Genomic DNA, 13,847 nt, shown 5'->3' with positions numbered 1-13,847 from the left:
CGTCGGTCGGTCAGTCGCGTACGTCTACTACACGTACTACTTACTCTATAAATTAAACTAATACTATATAATAATATATATATATATATATATATATATATATATATATATATATATACAGAGATCCGAAAATTGAATTACATAAAAATTTAAATTAATTGAAAAATTTTCCTTAATGGTTTGAGAAATTAAATATTAAAAATATAAAATATAAAATATAATATCTTTATGATATTTCTGTATTCATTAATTGAACCATTCTTTTCATTTTCTCGATATAAACCATACTTTGTATGCGTTCCGACATAGACCGATCTTCACGCCTTATGCGAAATAGACCACTTTTCATTCATTTCTTGACATAAACCTTTCTTCATGTTTTTCTCGATATAGCACCTTCTATGGCTCAGGCGTCGAAATACATTCTTTAATACCTTCTTTTATTTTTTCTTATAACAAAAGAACTCGATTCTGTCCTTGGAAACATCGAACGTTCTGGTATTTTCTGCACAGATTTATTTTGAATTTTAATTTCATTTAAATATATTTAATTTAACATTTAAAAAATACTATGCTATTATAGAAACATTCATTATTTAATTTAATATTTATTTTTTATATTATTTAAATACACTCCTATAATTGCTTATAATTCCAGTATGTGAATACATTCCACATGGTACATCTTTCATACACAGAAAAAATAAAAGATATTACAAAATACTTCAATAAATATAATAATCTTTCATATGCAGAAAAAAATAAAAAAGATTACATATTTCAATGAATTATGATACATTACATTAATTAAAATATTACATATCTTTTATTTTTTTTTGTATATACAAAAGAGTGCACCATGTGAAATGTATTGACTACTGGAATTACAAGCAATTATAATATATTGTAATTAAATAATATAAAAAGATTAAATGTTAAATTAAATATTAAATTTTTAATATTTTGTATATCTTTTAAAATGTTGAATTAAATATATTTAAATGAAATTAAAACTTAAAATAAATCTGTGGATAGAAAATACTGGAGCATTCGATGATTCCAAGGACAGAATTAAGTTCTTCAATAACAATATAAATTTAGTTCAAAAGATAACTTTTAACTCTTCAAAATATAACAATAAGAATTAAACTTTCTTGTAGATTGAATTTTAGATTAAATAAATATTATATTATTAAATAAAGCCTTTCTTAAAAAAATCGTTTTCATTATAATACATATATCTGCATATAAAATTTAGTATACACACGCATATATATATATATATATATATATATATATCACACTACACAACATGGCTAAAAAAACAACTAAACTTTAATTATCATTAAAATTGTGTAATAATAATTTTTAAAATGTGTAATTTTTATATAATAGCTGATTATAGAGAAATATGTTCTTTTTTTTTAGCAACTAAAAAGATGACAATTTTTTAGTTATAATGTAGCAAATGAGCAATATTATATCATATCACAATTCAATTTTCTTTATAACGAATGCTATCAATGATAACAATATAATTTTAACAAACATGTGAACGTGATCGACCAATCGCGATTCAGCTTTTCACGTTTATAACCTTATAAAGTTTCTTTATCGAAATTACAATCGTTGGAGAAAATGTACAAATAATGGAGAATTCTTTTTTGTTTTCTTTTACTTTATTCCAAAAAATATTTCGCAATTAACAGAAGCGAAAGGAGTATGCTGAGTTGTTGCGTACGTTGCGTGGTGATTGATAATGGCTGGAGGTAGAACTGCGTCGCTGGATCGATAACTCGGCTATGCCGTTACCTCATCGCAACTTACGTGAGAGTTACGCAAAAATGTGTAACATTTTTATATACTCACCTCGATATCGCTCATCGCCGATGTCTCTCAAACGGTGGATTTGTGTCGTATAAAGGTCAAGATGCTTCTTCACGAGCTTGTAGATGCGTATCTTCGCAGACACGACAATAATATGGCGAAGCCAGCTAAGGCCGGACTTCGGAGTCACTCTCGTCAGACAGGAAACGCCGGGCCCGAGACGCAAATGAACATACCAACATCCGGTGACGTCGTCACGGCAACGGCGACGCGTAAAGCCTGATCTACATAAAATCCAGAACGCGAATCGCAGATTGCAAGTTTGTTGCATCATAACCAATTTGATGTTTCAATTTAAAAATGAAGGTAAATTTTTACAAGCTGTTTTTCACATTTTATAACAGCCAAAAGTTATTTAATCGCTTATTCATTACATTCACGTGAATTTGTTCACTTTTTGTATATTTATTCCTAGGGAAAACTTTACATAATCGATACCCAGAATGTAAGAACCAATCAACTACAGTCGAGCATCCCCCTATCATTCGACTGTAACAGGGGAATACTTGAGTAGTTGGTTGGTTCTTACTGATCCAGATTAAACCCTTGGTAGAAACTAAGCCACTGTGTCAACTTGTATCGACTTGTGTCATCAAATGGAAAACCCAATAATGAAAGGGGAATAGCCTATCCAATCAATGAATGGAAAGTGTGAGCAAAACTGAGAGACAGAAGATGTATATTTCTGTTCTGCTCAGTAACTTTTCTTCTTTCTGCGCATGTGCCAAAAAAGAGAATAGAAGAGGATAGAAAGATATTTCTGCGTATCAATTATGAAACTTTTTCCCTAGGAAAAGTGAAAAGTAAAAAGTGAAAAATTTCTCCATTAATTTTAATTAAAACTTTTCACTTTTCACTTTCCATCCTATGATACATACATATTGATACACAGGGCTACATTCGCATTCTTACCTGGATGCCTTCGGATATCATCCTTGTTTAACGTTTAATACACAACAAGGATGATATGACATCCGGGGAGCACCGCGGATCCCAGGTGGGAATCCGAACGTAGCCTAGAGCAAAAGAAAGAAACTTCTAACAATTGCAAAATAAATGTTCTGTTGAACGCAATTCTCTCATACTCGGAGGAGATACTTGCAATTGCCCACGATCCAATTGTGCACAAGCCAATCATAACGCATAAGAGAAAAAATATTAAAAAACTCCCTAGACAAAAGTCGCTGTAATTGGCAGTGGGCAATTCCTACAGTACGCAATTGAATCGCTCTCTACTTGGAGTTGACAAAGTCGTTTTTGGAACGCATCTCTATAAGCATCGATGGTCTAGTTTCCACCGAGAGTTTAATTCGGATCAGAATATAAGAACCGATCAACTACAGTGGAATTCCTCTGTTACAGTCGAACAGGGAAATGCTCGGCTGTAGTTAGTTGGTTCTTACATTTTGATTCGATTAAATTCTCGGTGGAAACCAGGCCATTAATATCGTCCTTGTTGTCTATCATATCAAATATTAAATAAGGACAAATGATGCTACAAGTGTAAACGCAAAATCTTTAAGGGCTTCGCACAAAAGGAACAGGAAACAGAGAATAAAAATTTTAACCTATCAAAAATCATGTATTATGGAATACACAGTTTTTGATAGATTGAAATTTTCATGTTCTTTTTATTGTGCGGAGCCCCTTATTTAGATATGTGTTCTCATACTTTTGAAGTTTGAAGTTTTTGAATGGGTGTGACAAATCGTAGACTAGGCCTATTTACAGAGCAAATGAATATGATTGGTATTATTTACAGATCCAACCAATCATATTCAATTGCTCGGCGAGAAGGCTAGCAGCTTTGTCCGGCTTGAATGCGCCCAGTGTAACCTAAATGACGGCTTGGAAGTTAGAAGAGGGAGAGTCTGTAAAAGATAGAAGATAGTAGAAGGGCACTGCGTCTATGAGCAGTGCGGGTAGAATATGGGTTGTGGGAATGGCGGTCGTAGTTAACATGACTTGTAGTTGGCGTGACTCTAGGACTCTTGCAACACGCGAAGAACAAATTTTTTCTTGTGAATTCTGAATGTCAAGTGAAGTCCATGTTGAAGTTGAATGTGTCAACTATATTCAATTGAGAAGGCTAGAAGATCTATCGCATCCATATCTAGGTGAGAGAACGATACTTGTCTTCTATCACAATCCGATTTTCCTTTGAGCCTATGACGAATTAAAATACCTGGAAATCGTTTGCCTCCGAATCTGCAACGAATCTGCGTGTACCTGTCGTCAGTGAAACTTTATATTTACAATGTACGAGATCTTTGCATCGTCATGATTGTTCCGGCCAGCACTGTGCGCGCGAGATAGCGATAATTGTTGGCGGTAACGGTACAATTTTTTATGCGTCAACATTTTTTTCAATAATTAGGTATGTCAATTCTCTCTAAGGCTACATTCCAAAACTCTCCAAGGAAGATTTCACTTTGTATACTATATAGTATATAGTATATGTGACATCTATTACATATTTCAAACAAAATTTTTCTCAAAGAGAACGTTTTGGAATGTACTTTAAATATCATTATATATGTATTGCTTTGATTTTACTCTGTTTTATAAATTAATTACTATGTAATTAGCATATTGAGTTAACATATAAAATGCATTATTCATGACTTTATTGCTTTAGAATCTCTTATGACTATGGATAGTTATCAATTGAATTATTAAGATAAATGTTTTATCATTATGATTAATTTGGCTCTAATATGTGACACAATATATACAATATATATATATATATATATATATATATATATGAAATATCGAATATAACTCAGTATTAAAGTAATTACTTGTTGAACAAAAGATCTGAATTTAATTTCTGGATATGACATTAAGAATCTTGACTAAGAAAGTATGATAAAAACAAAAAGTTTGTTATTTTTTTTAAATGAATGTTCTGAATTGATATACATTGTACATCAATATCACTACAAATATGCAACAGAACTTTGTTTATCCGAATTTCTCATGGGACAAGACAGTTCTGTCAAGTAGTTTAGGTATTCTCTAATTTTCTCTAATTTTCTCTAATTTTCTCTAAAGTAGAGATTCACTTATTATCCAGTATTGATTAGTTTCGATAATAGGAACTAATAGTAGGAACAAATGTTTAGAAAACTGGAACTTACATAAAATGTTCATATAAAACAAATAAATGGAGTTTATTTTCTATTGTAGTTTGTTTTATTGTACCATGAGTATAATTATTATCTGAACTACAATATCTGAACTACAATGTCTGACACAAGTATAATATGTAATTGTACAGCAATAGATTAAAATGTTTTCTACAGCAAAATATTCATATATCAATATTGATTTGCAGATAAAAATGTCAGCTGAATATAGTCGAAACATTTTAAAAATAGTTGTTGCGCAGATCTGTCAGACGATAGGATGGCATTCTATTAATTCTACACCATTGGAGTTTCTAGTAGATCTTTTGCAGGAATATTTGTTACGTATCTCAAAGCTCACACATCAATATGCAGAAGTTTGTGAGTAACTGTTATATTAATTTTGATCAATAACAGTTAAATATTCCCCTCTTATTTAATAAAATTTGTAATAAAGGAATACCCAATTGTGATTAGTCAATTCTATGGAGACTATTATATGTATTATCAGAATTTGTCCTTTTTCTATATATTTTGTATGGAATAAGAGTTTAGATTTGAATTTATTTTGGATACTATTATCTAAAATCTATGTTTTTAAAATTTCTTGTAAATATCGACAACTAAATGAGTTATCTAATTATTATAAAAGTAAATTACTTGTTGAGTAATTTATCTTTGCAAATCTTAAATTTATATTTTTTTATGATTTTTTTAGTGGGAAGAACAGAGCCGAATCTTGATGACTTAGGATTAACATTTCAATATATGAATATTGATATACAGGAATTAGCTGAATATGTGAAAAATGTAGATTCTGTTCAATGTCCTATACAAGTACCACAATATCCAATTCGACGTGAAAATCATTTAAATTTTTTAAAGCCGGGTAGTCGTGAAGTTGTCACGAGACCAGTGCACATACATGAACATTTACCAGCTATGTATCCAGATACCGAAGGTAATAAATTATATTGTATTTATTCAGTAATTTTATTCAGTAATAAATTATACTAATTTATATTAATTTTATTGGTAATTTATAATAATTGCAGAGGAATACATACCTGATAAGAATGAAAGTTTAATGAATGGTACAGCAGATCTGACATCTAGCAGTGGAACATCATCAGGCAATTCAAATAATGCGTCACCTCATAGGATGTCACCACAGGTGGTTTTCAAACGGCCAGGCGATCCAGTGTCTTTTGAAAGTCCCATGGTAAAGCGTGCGAAAGTTTTAGAGGAAGGTAGACCATTACGTGAGATAAGCAGTGTTATGATGACTACTTCTGGTTTTTTATCACCCGCGCGAGAAGGAAAGCTACCCGAAGCGAGAACACCGCATCAAGTTCGATCAGATTCACCGCAACCAAGCTCTTATCCGATGGTACCGCCCGAATTGAAGATTGATAAGAAACCGAAGAAAGTTGTGAAAAAAGCTCCCGAGAATCGTAAACTTGACAAAGAGAACAAGAAGAAGAAAGGCGCGAAGGAACTGTTCAAGCCAGATAAGATTGACGAGAGCAAAGTGAAGAAATTAGTTGGTATGAAAGAGCTGGCCAAATTAAAGCCGTTAAAGCCAGGCGGTGGTAAGGGACAATCTACCACGTTACAAGAACTTACGGGTAGTAGCAGACCACCTACGCCAAAGATCGCGTCACCGAAATCAGCCACCAGTAGTCCGAAGGCGTCGAAGACAATGCAACCGAAGGTCAAGACCGAAAAGATAGTAGAGCTAATAGACGTCTCTCCCGCTGTCGAAAAGAAGGAGGAAACTGTTGACAAGTTGCCGTCGGAGCCGGATAAACAGAAACTAAATATCTTCAAGAAGATATCGAAACCACGTGAAGAAAAAGACAAAGAGATAACGGAGCCGCACAAGTACAAGGATATTTTGGATTCGCGTGAGAATTCGCCAGAGTTAATCATAGATGTTGAGAATGCGGAGAAGCATGTACACCGAAACGACGCGGAACCGAAAGGAGGACGCGAAGAGAAAAAGACACCTCATACACCGGACGTGCACATACAATCGGACAGTGATTTGGCAGATGTGCAGAGTTTATCGTCGGATGTTTACATATTTGATGATGCTGACATTTCACCGCCGGGTACGCCTAGTACGCCAAAAACTCCCGAATTGAATGTACCCACGGTACCGGAACAGAAGCGGAAAAAGAAAGAGAAGAGTAGCAAAAAGAAAGAACTTAAATTGAAGAATCCGAAACAATGTATCAGTCCGAAAAAGGTAAGATGCATTTTATTAGAATATTAGAACATTACTTAGGAATATATATATGAAATCAAGAAAGTTTGCGTATACAAATTTTATAATTTTTTTTATCGTAAAGTCAATTTTATTTCCAACAATAATTTCATTAAATGCTACATTCTTTTAATATATTTCTAATTTTCAATATTAATATGTTTTGCTGGTGATTTGTTATTTTTCAGACGAAACTTTCGAATGATGCAACAGAATTGGATATACCGGATCGGCCCAAGACACCGCAGGCACCCGAACCAATACAGCCTATTCTTCCGATCACACTTCCGTTCCCCTTTTTCCCACCATTTCCTTCGGCACCTGGTTTAATTCCTCCGATGTTTCCGCGATTTTCAATGCCACTCGGACGAGGTGGACCGGGTCCTCATCCCGCCATGCCCAATTTACCATTACCGCCGCGTTTTTCCAATCCACCCATAAAGCCCGAAGATTTTCCATTGTCCAAAATTAAACCTATAGAACGTGAGAAGCCACTGATTCCCCCACCGGCCGAATTAACGTCTTCGTCGATTCTAGCCGAAAATGAGAAGGCGGATAAAGAGAAGGTGGATAATAAGCTTACGAAAATGTTTAAGCCAAACAAAGAATTGCCTTTCATGAAAGTACCTGAGAGGGTACTGCCTGTAGGCGTTGCACCGCCTATAGTGTCTGCACCTCTCGCACCAATCACGCTTGCTACACCAACAGTACCTGTCGCGCAAATGTCACCATCGAAAAATCTTAAAGCTGAGAAAACAGAGAAGAATGATATGGTAAATTCGGTAGGAGACCATATCTTGTTAGATTATCTCAATCATATTAAAAAATATTTTTTAAATATCCCGATAAAGATAATTCCTACGCACGATACTATGTTTATTTTCATTTATCATTGATGTCATAATTACTACGCTCTATCTTAATGAATCTAATAATTTTTATATGCATGTAAAAGCTATCAGATTAATTGATTAAGATAGAACATGTTAATTATATTTTTATACATATAACAATTTATAACATTTTCAGAAGTCTAAAGAGCATAAAAAAGAAAAGAAGGATAAGTTAAAGAAGAAGAAGGATAAAAAAGAGAAACACAAAGATAAAGGCGAAAAAATTAAGGAGAAGAAGGAAAAGACTGAGAAACGCGAGAAATTAGAAAAACTCAAAGAAAAGAAAGAGAAAAAGGAAAAGAAAAAGGAGAAAGATCTAAATAAGAAAAATATGGTAAAATATGATTTTTCTACGATATTATGAAAGTAAATAATAATAATTAAATTATTATATATGTTTTATTACAGAAGGAAGAAAAGAATCCAGAAGCTGTTCCAAAAATTACATTAAAATTAGGTACAGCTTCTCCTAGACCGGCAACTCCAGATAATGCCCCTATGAAGAAAATGTAAGCTATAAATGAATTCTTATTAATAAATATGTATTAATCATTTAATATAATCATATAAACTTGTTTAGCTTTTTAATATGTGTAATCGATTTATCGAAGAAAGATTTTTATTATATTATGTAACTGTATTATGACATATAGATAATCATAATTGTGTTATTTTTTCCAGCACTATTAAAGCACTTGTGAAAAAGCCTGATGAAGAAATTAAGCGTGAACCTAGTCCAGAATTGGCGAAAATATCGGCATTAGTAACACGACCACCGAAGCAAAAGTCAGCAAGTAAGAAAACAGAGGAGGGAATATTAGATGGAAGCCTTGCTCTTCCTACAGACTGTTTCTCTCTTACTAGCGCGCCACTTGCATCAGTTCCTCGAGCAAAGAAATCTAATTTCCAAAATTTATCTCAGAGTGAGCCAATACCTTCACCTCAGTTTGACAATCCTTCTAAACTCCCGAATCCTTTAGTGCCGCCACAACAACCACCATATTATTTTGTAAGTACATTTCTTATAATATTTACATACTAAAGATCTGAAATTTACATCATGATTCAAAATCTTAGAATAGAAATATTTTATACAGAAACTTTATAAAATTTTATAAAGTAAGTAAATTGTTGAATTTATGATTAAAGTATTTACATAGAAAATAACATATAAAGCTTACACAATTTTTAATTCTTTCAAAGTGCAGAAATATTAACACTCCTGTTCGACTATTTTTAAATTATACAGAGAAGAAAAGCTATTTAATTTCTCTATAAAAACATTGTTGGAAGTATAAAAAAATTCTTTTATAAATGAAAAATTAATAGATAATGAAACATATAAAATTTTGAAAGTAAATTAAATTAAATTAAATTAATTTTTATAGGAAAATCTTATAAATATTTATCCTGTACAAAGCCAATTTGAGAATAATTTGTCTTAAGTTATTGCAAACATTTTAATCTTGTATAATGAGATGAACCCAACCCATCGATATTATTTTCAATATGAACTTATCCAAAAATTCCAATTTCCTATTCATGCTATCTATGCATTTACATCTTGTGGTGATGGTATCATATTTCCTTTTTTCCCTTAAATCACGCTCTCTCTTTTGATATATTGTTACGTTGTCCAAATAATGAATGTAGTACACATTCTCTCTTATAGCTATATTTAGACTTACTGTGTATTTTATGTTGCAATTATTACTTACTTTTTTTAAGTTTAATGCTCATATTTCTTATATTGAATCTTAAATATTTCTTTATTCTTAATTTTCACAAATTGAATCTAAACGCTTGTTTTGCCATTCTATTTTTACTATTTTTTACTATTCTGCCTCGCAAGACTTATTTTGTACAGTGAGCTTTTCAGAAAAGATATTTTTATAAATATTAAATTTAAATAATCTCAAGTTATAAAATAGATATTACAAACAGGGGCGGACTGGCGGAATAAAAAATATTATTAAGCAAATGGTAATAAGGGCCTCGTATTTCAAATAAAGTTTTAGATGTGCCACGCATATGAACATCAAATGAACAAATAAAAAAATTGTTATTTATTATTATTTAAGTAAAACAAATAAATAAATAAATATAAAAATATATGTACACAAATAAATGAATAAATTAACATTTAAATGAACAAATAAATAGCAATTTATTTGTTCATTTAAATATTGATTTGTTGATTTATATATATGTTTATTTGTGTATATATATATTTTATTTATTTATTTATTTATTTGTTTTACTTAAATAATAATAAATAGCAATTTATTTAAAATACTCAAATAACAGCACTTCATAAAATTAAATAGTGTCGATAAAATTAACCAGAGCATCAAAAAAGTTCAGCAGAATCAGCCATGTATGATTGGCTCCAAAAAAAGTCATTTTTTTCTTGTGCTCTTAGAGGCTTACAACAGGCTCTTTTCTTAGAGGCTCACAACAGGCTCGGGCATTTGTTGAATTGATTGGTAAACTAGTCTACCTCTGTTACAAAGTACTATTTACACTTACATATATATGATATGGAAATAAATCTTAGAAATAATATTCTCTAGAGAAAATATATATATATTGATTAATAAATTTAATAATTTTTTTATTTGACATATATTTTAGAATATTTTAAGTACACGAGTATACAATCTTTTCTGAGTAGCTGCATCTTGAGTTGCCATTTATAGAATTGCTGCATTTATGCAAATATAGACATAATTATTTATAAAAAATAAATAATATTAACTTAGAAAATTTATTTAATCATGCATTTTAACAGTAATAAAACATTTATCGTCAATATTTTATCATCCATATATTCTACATAGATCAACTATTACTATTCATATATGCATATATGTATGTGTATGTATGTATATATCTATGCATATAAATATATGTATATATACATATACATATAATGTGATATACTTGTCTCTTCTTATCATTACAAATTTAAGCGATTATAATGTAATTATACAAATAATATTCTGACAGATTTAATGAACAAATATCTGTTGACAATATAAATGCAAATTTTATGGAGGCATTATTGTAAATATATGTACCACAATTGGTATCGATTATCAATTGAAATAACTTTAAAACGCAGGATATCCTTAATATATATTCAACTAAATTGTTATCGTAAATTCTATCACTTTTTTCATTTATTAGTATATATTGTAAAAGTTCGAGTAGTACCAGTGTGTGTTACTAATTTATACAATTCATTTTTAACAATTTATTCTTCCATATATGCTAAAAGAAGTAATTTCTTTTATAGTATATCTTTCTTTTATTAATTAATAATATGCCCATGCTTCTCATTAATTTCTCTTCTCTAGCAAATGCAGTCACATTAGCGCAAACATATATTCTTCACGTACAAATAGTTACAAGATGCAATTAAGACTTGTATGTCACTACTGAATTTGCCGCTTGACTATTAATTAAGTAGCATTAGAGAGCATGTATCTTATTAATTACTAATGTCACATCTTATGTCTTATTTTTAAGATCATATTAAGAATTGACTTAACTCAAGATATAATGATAATGATTTTTTTCATTTATTTTTTTTTTTCATTTAATTAGTGAATATATGCATTTATAGTTTGCGATTATTGATACATAATTTATTAATAATATACTAACAGACAAAGAAAATATTAAGAAAGTTATGTAGTAAAAAATGTAAAAAAGCAAACAATTGCATGAGATTTGCACGTTGCATAAAAATATTTAGCATGAGAGACCCGTTAGGAATATAACCGACGGTTTTAACGGTACAGAGGTGAAAGCAGATCCAGTTCCTAAAAAGGACGATGCTAAAGAAGACAAAGAAAATGGCAGGAACGTGTTGTCTACAACACCAACCACTACCGTGGTGAGTACGCTTTACACCTCTTTTAAAGAACATTGCAAGAAATTTTCTGTGCGCCGATGCTATGGATAATTAGTTTTCATACTTCATAATACGTTAGTTGCAACATGATACGTATAATGCAAAAATATAAATGCAGAAATAATGCGCACGCTAGCTATCTCATATATAGGAGTGATTTAGATAAAAAGCTAGGACATGATTTAAAGAATGCGTATCGAATATTTACAAAAGAAGAGACAAGTTCATCTCCGACTCATATTATCATAAATCATTATTTCATTGAGATACATAAGTCCCACATATTATTTAAGAGGGAATTTTATAAGAAAGTATTATAAGCTACTAGTATCTTTGTTTTGTTATTAAAATATTTTTTCATGATAAGAGGGAATGTCCATGGACAGCATGACAAAATATCTTAATTTGAAGTCCACTGACTAATTCTCATAGAGTCAGTACATTATCAAGAAACATTCTATTTCTATTAAAATAAATATTTGAGGAATCCAAATGTTGGCAAATGTTTGAATGATTTTCCAAAACTCCAGAGTGAATTTCATGAGAGATGGGTTGGGTTTAAATAAAAATTCTCGTTGAGTTCCGTTTATCCTGAGATGAGTGTTCCAGGATCGAGGAGGTCGGCAAGTGTGGATATGTCCTGCATGCGGCAACCAGGATGATGGCTCGCCAATGATTGGCTGCGATGATTGTGACGCTTGGTATCATTGGTAAATAACTTGTTATAATTTACATCGCATAATGTTGAAATTAATAAAAATAGCAAAAATCTTACTATCTTTTTAATATTTCAGGGTGTGTGTCGGTATGCAAGTCCCACCAGCTGAAGATGAGGATTGGTATTGCCGCTTTTGTATAGCGAAAAAACAAGAATTACTTCATGATAAGAAGAAGAAAAAACGGAAAAAGAAAGTGAAAGTAACTGCCTAGTATAAGTCAACCGGGTCTAACTGCATAAGACCCGGTGTAATTATACCAAGCATTATCAAAGTCAAAGCGAAAGATAACAAAGATGGAGTAAAGAGTATAAAAACGAAAAAGATGCCCAAGAGTGATGTTAAGATGCAAATCAAACCGTTAAAAACAAAATCGATAGTGGCTAAAGGAAAAACTACAAAAAATGTGGTAAAAATGAAGACTATAAAAAAGAAGTAGAAGATTGTTATGTCGTGCAATGTAGTTTAGATAGCAGGAATTGTATTTTGTAAACTACGGGACAAATGTAAATGATTCTGTTCTATGCCAGCATGCAGACATTGTGTCTATTTGGTTGTTCTGTAATGCAATAACGATGTTTATCGGTATTTTAATTATTACAAGAAAAATATAAGAAATTATATGTCAGTGACATTTAAGATATCAATAAATGTCGTTATTATGGAATATCTCTGTGCTGGTTGGAACAGATCTTTTTTTCGGTTTTCTACTTTATATACATCTATGTACTATATTATAAATGCTGTGTAGTTTATTACACAATGTGACAAATTTGTAGTATATTTTCTTAGCTCAAGTAAAATTATATATTTTTTCGCCTTATGTTATATTGGCAAATTAAATATGCAGGACACTTCGAAAAATGCAAAGTAACGTCCATTTTTAATGCGTATATGAATTAGTTATGTATAATAAGTTATGTGTATAAATTATTATTAGTGATATAATTATATTTAATTTCATTTGTGTATGTATGTGTATATATATATATATATATATATATATATATATATACTATATATATATATAGT

General features: G+C 30.8%; 2 protein-coding genes across 2 annotated transcripts in view; one reads left to right on the top strand and one right to left on the bottom strand.

Moving 5' to 3' along the window:
* LOC105627322 (transformer-2 protein homolog alpha) overlaps nucleotides 1–1,884 on the bottom strand; it is a 3,532-nt gene extending 1,648 nt beyond the window's left edge. The window contains exon 1 of the mRNA XM_012208607.1: nucleotides 1,870–1,884. Coding sequence (XP_012063997.1) covers nucleotides 1,870–1,884 — 15 coding nt within the window. The remainder of the gene's footprint in view (nucleotides 1–1,869) is intronic.
* A 3,349-nt stretch (nucleotides 1,885–5,233) lies between these two features.
* LOC105627087 (transcription initiation factor TFIID subunit 3) lies at nucleotides 5,234–13,029 on the top strand. The gene is made up of 9 exons (XM_012208367.1): nucleotides 5,234–5,399; nucleotides 5,737–5,979; nucleotides 6,074–7,269; nucleotides 7,476–8,069; nucleotides 8,317–8,514; nucleotides 8,589–8,689; nucleotides 8,862–9,189; nucleotides 12,709–12,809; nucleotides 12,894–13,029. The coding sequence occupies exons 1-9, from the start codon at nucleotides 5,234–5,236 to the stop codon at nucleotides 13,027–13,029; spliced, it is 3,063 nt and encodes a 1,020-aa protein (XP_012063757.1).
* The last annotated feature ends 818 nt before the right edge of the window (nucleotides 13,030–13,847 follow it).

This window comes from Atta cephalotes (assembly GCF_000143395.1).
Source record: "Atta cephalotes unplaced genomic scaffold scaffold00008, whole genome shotgun sequence".
Taxonomy (NCBI): Eukaryota; Metazoa; Arthropoda; class Insecta; order Hymenoptera; family Formicidae; genus Atta; species Atta cephalotes.
Note: the sequence above shows the minus strand (reverse complement) of the source record. Positions and strands in the feature narration are given on the sequence as shown.

Bases quoted from the DNA above. Each gene is read 5' to 3' on its own strand.
- LOC105627087 (XM_012208367.1), top strand. From the start codon at position 5,234: ATGTCAGCTGAATATAGTCGAAACATTTTAAAAATAGTTGTTGCGCAG. The intron at 7,270-7,475 runs GTAAGATGCATT...GTTATTTTTCAG, and splicing joins AATGTATCAGTCCGAAAAAG to ACGAAACTTTCGAATGATGC. The intron at 8,690-8,861 runs GTAAGCTATAAA...TATTTTTTCCAG, and splicing joins AATGCCCCTATGAAGAAAAT to CACTATTAAAGCACTTGTGA.